The sequence below is a fragment of the Solanum tuberosum genome, unplaced genomic scaffold (genome assembly GCF_000226075.1).
Source record: "Solanum tuberosum cultivar DM 1-3 516 R44 unplaced genomic scaffold, SolTub_3.0 scf00626, whole genome shotgun sequence".
NCBI classification, from domain to species: Eukaryota; Viridiplantae; Streptophyta; class Magnoliopsida; order Solanales; family Solanaceae; genus Solanum; species Solanum tuberosum.
Genome location: NW_006239538.1, coordinates 190576 through 196017, shown reverse-complemented (window position 1 = coordinate 196017; position 5442 = coordinate 190576). Strand labels below are relative to the sequence as shown.

General features: G+C 31.8%; 1 protein-coding gene across 1 annotated transcript; it reads left to right on the top strand.

The window, feature by feature from the left end:
* The first annotated feature begins 3518 nt into the window (after positions 1 to 3518).
* LOC102596975 (uncharacterized) lies at positions 3519 to 5181 on the top strand. Its single transcript, XM_006366249.2, has 3 exons — positions 3519 to 3760; positions 4089 to 4442; positions 4928 to 5181. Exons 1-3 carry the CDS (start codon positions 3620 to 3622, stop codon positions 5147 to 5149), a joined length of 717 nt encoding a protein of 238 aa, XP_006366311.1. The 5' UTR covers positions 3519 to 3619; the 3' UTR covers positions 5150 to 5181.
* The last annotated feature ends 261 nt before the right edge of the window (positions 5182 to 5442 follow it).

Below are 5442 nucleotides of genomic sequence, written 5' to 3'. Positions count from 1 at the left end.
ACTTCATACCACGACAACATGTGATCATCAAACACTAAACGAGTCTAACGACTTCATACCACGACAACATGTGATCATCAAACACTAAACGAGTCTAACGACTTCATACCACGACATGATCCCAAAATAAACTGAGCCATACCGATGTCAACCAAAACTTCTAGTCTATACTTGAAAACATGCCAGAGGAACGATGAAACAACTTCTTTGACACTTCAGCAAATAGAGACAGAACAAAATCGTGGTGGTCAACCGATGAACAAAGTAAGCTTAAGGCGACTACAACCACAAACTCGAGAAAAAAGGGTTCAAACAGACATGAAATCTTTTCGAAAAAAACACTTCAAAAAATAATACGAACACATCATATAGAATCATCGAAATCGGCCAAGAGCTGAACACCAAAACCAACACATTGAACTCGAAGCTGATAGAAGGTTCGCGAGTTGTTTACCTTGTGGCGGGCAGCGAACCGGACAACAATGAGCAGAACGAGCTCTTCCACCACACGAATTCGAAGCTCCAAACAGCAAACCAAAAACTTCGGGCTAGTTTTGAACAAAGAACTGCCCGTTTCTTCGAATTAAAAAAAAAAAAAAAAAAAAGAAACGTCTAAGACTTCTCAAGTACAAATTTCGTTCAAAGGAATTCCCCCTTTCTTGACTCTAATTTTTCCAACTAAAATCTCTTTCAAAAAATTTTCTTCCAATTCTTTCTCAATAATTTTCTCTTGACACCAAAATTTCCCACTGAAAAAAGAAGCCCCCTACAAATGAACGGAAGAGATGATTATATAGGGGAAATTTAAGGTAGATTTTTGGGGGGAATTCGGGTGAAATTTTTACCGTTCAAAATTCGAAATCCAAAATTCTTTCACCAAATTGGGACGACACACTTTTCCTGCGAATTCAACCCCTTCCGGAAGAGGAAAGGGCGAGACGGACGCCTGGGATTGATTCATCGTCCTTGGGGCGCAACGTGTCTCCATCCCGCAGCCCCCAAGGACGGAAACGTGTGCTTGGTTGCTGGAACCGTACTGCTGGAACAGTACTGAGTTGCTGCTGCTTGATCCAGCGCTGGGAGCTGCTGTCGTCGAGCATTAATGGCTCTGTCTTCTGCTAGCGTGAAGATGCTGCTGTTGCTGTATAATTTCTGGAATCATTAACGTTGCTGGGTTCTTTTTAGCAGGAAACGGGCCGGGTCGGGGTCGTTTTGGTGGGCTGCTGGAGGGAAAACAAGAGGGAATGGGTTGGAGAAATAAAGGGAGTTGGGTTTGAATGTGGGCTGCTGAAATTATTCAAACCGGCCCAAAATTGGTCTAAGAGAAAATTAAAGGTAAGATTATCAAGTGAATAAATTTGCAATTTGAGAAAAGACCGTATGAGTTACAATCATGGCCAAATCGAAGTCTCGACCATAGCCGAATTGAACTAATGTGAATTCGACTAAAGATCAAAATAAGATGAATTAATATGATTAATTTATGAGCTTCTCATCTTAACAAAATAAAATAATTAATTCAACTATAAATCAATTGATTTTTAAAATTAACCACAATCCAAACTAAACTAATTTTGATATAATATTTAAACTAAAATCTTTTTGAGATGATTTTCAAATATTCACGAAACATACCGATTATATCTATAAACCATATGAAATATATCCACTTATTTATAATTTATGAGAATCGACTAAGATCACTTCAAATGACTTTGAAAAGTATTTGAATTTTATAAAATTAAGTATTCTAAATTGTTTGGGAATTAAGAAGGTCGTGGATTAATTCCTATCGAGGAGGATCAAAATTGGGTGTCAACAATAATAATAACCTAATTGAGACTCGTAACCTTTACACATGCAAAGAATGACAGAAATAGTTGCAAATGTAAAATCTCCGTCCATAAACAGCATGCAATAAAATGTCGTAAGTAATAATTCAAATATTCTTATCATATTCTTAATTTATGTGACACACTTTTTCTGATAATATATTTTAAAAAAATATATAATCTTTATAACAATACTCTATATTAAATCACAAGTTTAACTATTTTCTCTCTTTAATTAACTTTGCATATCCAATTAAACATTACTACACAAATTGAAACGAAAAATAATACTTTTTTTTTTATTTAGCCCACTTTGTGCAGAATTTTCCTAGAGTGCTTCTAATCATCAAATATTCAAAATCATTTGTATGAGTCCATGAAAAACTTTTTTGAAATTCTAATTAGCTTAAGCTAAAACAGACACTATTTCACATTGGACAGGGAATTTCCTTTGTCAAAACCTAGTCTTTATAATTGTACCTTTCGTTTTCTTATCAAGTTTATTCATCCTATCACATAAATTAAAACGAAGAAATAATAATAATCTCAATAATTTTATCTTGTTCCCTTTTGTGCAGAAATTTCCTAGGGAATTTCACATGTTATGTTTTCAATCAAATCAATTTGTAAAAATGTGCACGAGTCGATAATGACTTGACCTAGCCGAAACTGCCGCAGTATTCTTTCGTTTCAAATTAATTGTTATTTCATTTTTATTTATCATTTTTTTTTTAAAAAAAAAAACACAATAGAGCCCACTCCCTCAAGTAGAAAGTGACCCAAAAGGAAAAGATATGTGCCATTTTAATTTAGATATTTTCATTCCTCATTTCGTTAAATACTTTAACTTACAAATTGGTTATCTAAATGCGATTAAAATTTATATATCACGTTAGTATGAAGTTTCACAAAACACAGTTATGTTAAGGATGAGTTAAGAGAAATGTTGAGGAATTTTAATATATATATTACTTCTAGCAAATTTGATGAATACTAATTATTAAATTGTGATTTTCATCATCTAGAACATAAGAAACCAATTTTGTCGTTTTTTTTTTTTTTGGAAACATCCTAGTAAGTACTCAAACACAGCACGTGTTTCAACAGTCAATTCCAAGTCATAAAACGGCCAGGTTTTTTCACATTGGCACAATTAGCTTTTTTTAATTAGATAAATTATAAATAAACTGTTTAATATAGAGTCCTGGTTAAATTCAAATCGCACACTACAGAGCCCATTTAGGGGTGGCGCTTCCAACATGATTTTTTTCATATCAAGGGCTCGAATCTGAAACTTTTGGTTAAGGATGAAACAATTTCACCACTGCACCACAACCCATATTGATTTAATATATATTTTTATTCTCTCACCAATAGTATTATTATTCATTATTATATCTTTTTCTTCATACTTGATTCTGATATGTTTTACTTGAGCTAAAATTCTATCGGAAACAACTTATCTATAACAATTAACAGGGACAAGACTGTGTACACTTGCATTGAATAAATTATTTTCATAATATTAATAAAAATAATAATTAACTTAATACTATGATATAAAAATATCTTTAATCCACTTGCTCTTTTTTTTTGACTTCTTGTGGTTGACCCGGAGAAGAAAAAACAGTGACTTTGGTGGAGTCTATAAAAAGAGTTTTATAACAATATTAAATTATTATCAAGTGACATACATTTCTGAGAACTAAAAGTAACTCTTCATTTACAAATTTACCCTTTCCTTAAATAGAGTTGCAAGAGAAAAAAGGGGGGAAAAGTTTCTAAAAATGGAAGGTTGCCGGAGGTCGAGTTCAGGTCCGGCAAGGGCAAAATTGGAAAGAAAAGATGTGGAGAAAACTAGAAGGAATTATATGAAGAATATATGTAATCAACTTTATTCATTGATCCCTTCTACTCATCTCTCTCAGGTTCGCGTTTTCTCCTTCTCCTTCTCCTCCTCCTCCGTTTCATCACGGGGATGGATATATAGTTTATCTGTTTCAAGTCAAATCAGACAAATAAATTGAAACAAAGAAAGTACAATTCATAGCTACTAGTACTACTGTTACTTTTATACATAAACTTATAATCTTATACGGACGACAGGCATTGAAAGTACTGAATTCAAATGAACCTGATATCTTTCATAAACTTTAGTTTTGTGGATCAACCTCTAGTGTGAGTTGAACCACTAAATAATGAATAATGAATGAGTTTGAACACACTAAATAATCATTTTTATTGAATATGTTGCAGGAAACAATGGGATTGCAAGATAAAATAGATGCAGCAATAAAGTACATAAAAAGTTCAGAAATGAAATTGGAAAAAAGCAAGATGTACTTGGAAGAATTAAGTAGGATGAGTAGTAGAAAGAGGCCCAAATCATCCAATTCAACTGATGGGCCTAGCCCAAGTATCAAGTCAACTCCTCAGATCCAATTCCATGAAATGGGCCCAAATATGGTCGTTGTTTTAATATGTGGCCTTGATAATATAGCCACTTTTAATAACATCATTCGATTGTGCAATGAAGAAGGTGTTGAAGTTGTGTATACAAACTTTACACTCAATGGAAACTCTATGCTGCAAATTTCTCATGAAACTAAGGTATGATTTGGTATTCTTCGAAAAATAAGTTATATTTTGATATTTAATCGTCAAGAAAAACTACTCCTATCAATCACAACAAAGTTGTTTTTGTTTACAAAAAGCATGTTTCATACTTCAATCAAACACTAGTACATCATTTTTTTGAAATATAATAAAAATTGGCTTCTATCGTACCAAACACATCCTGCATGACATTTCTCCTTTGTTGTTCGAGACATAAGTACTAAAGAAAACCTAAAATGTCGAGCCAAAACTTGAGGTTTATGAATATAAAATTTTTCATTCTTTAAGTTATTGAGTTTTAAATTAGTAATTCATAAATATAACTAATCATCTTATGTATAAAAAATATTTGTACTAAGATTATTTGAGTTCAAATGAATCAATATTTTGATCTCTAGCTTCGTCCCTACATAAACAAGCAATTCTTTTCCATAAAAAGAAAAATCCATGACATTTTGTCACTTTTTTTTTTATTGTAGATCAACATGAGTTCAACAATGGAATGTAGAGCTGCAAATCTGTGTGACAAACTGAAGGAATTGCTTTATGGAAAATCAAATGACAATGAAATGGAATCCCAATTACATTTATGGGACTATATAGTTGAATCTGAATTATTAGGATTTAATGATGTAGAATTTCTACCATCAACAAGTCAAAATCCAAACATATTTAGTTACATTCAAAATAATAGGGACTAGTCATTTTCATTCCAGAATAATAATATTTCATTACAACAATTAAATTTATTCGTAATTGATTATCATATGTCTATCGTTATTTCATCTTAAATGAATATTCAAACCTTTTCTTATCCTTCAAAATAATTGAATCCGATTTTATGTATTATTATTTTGAATTATTGATTTTTAATTTATAGAGAGACTTGTTAGGTTACTGATTTATCCATTAACCTATCTAATAACCCGATGAAATTTTTATAAAACCATTTCAAATTCGTTAATCAAATAACTCAATATGAATAATGTTTTTT

Bases quoted from the DNA above. Each gene is read 5' to 3' on its own strand.
- LOC102596975 (XM_006366249.2), top strand. From the start codon at position 3,620: ATGGAAGGTTGCCGGAGGTCGAGTTCAGGTCCGGCAAGGGCAAAATTG. The intron at 3,761-4,088 runs GTTCGCGTTTTC...AATATGTTGCAG, and splicing joins CTTCTACTCATCTCTCTCAG to GAAACAATGGGATTGCAAGA. The intron at 4,443-4,927 runs GTATGATTTGGT...TTTTTATTGTAG, and splicing joins AAATTTCTCATGAAACTAAG to ATCAACATGAGTTCAACAAT.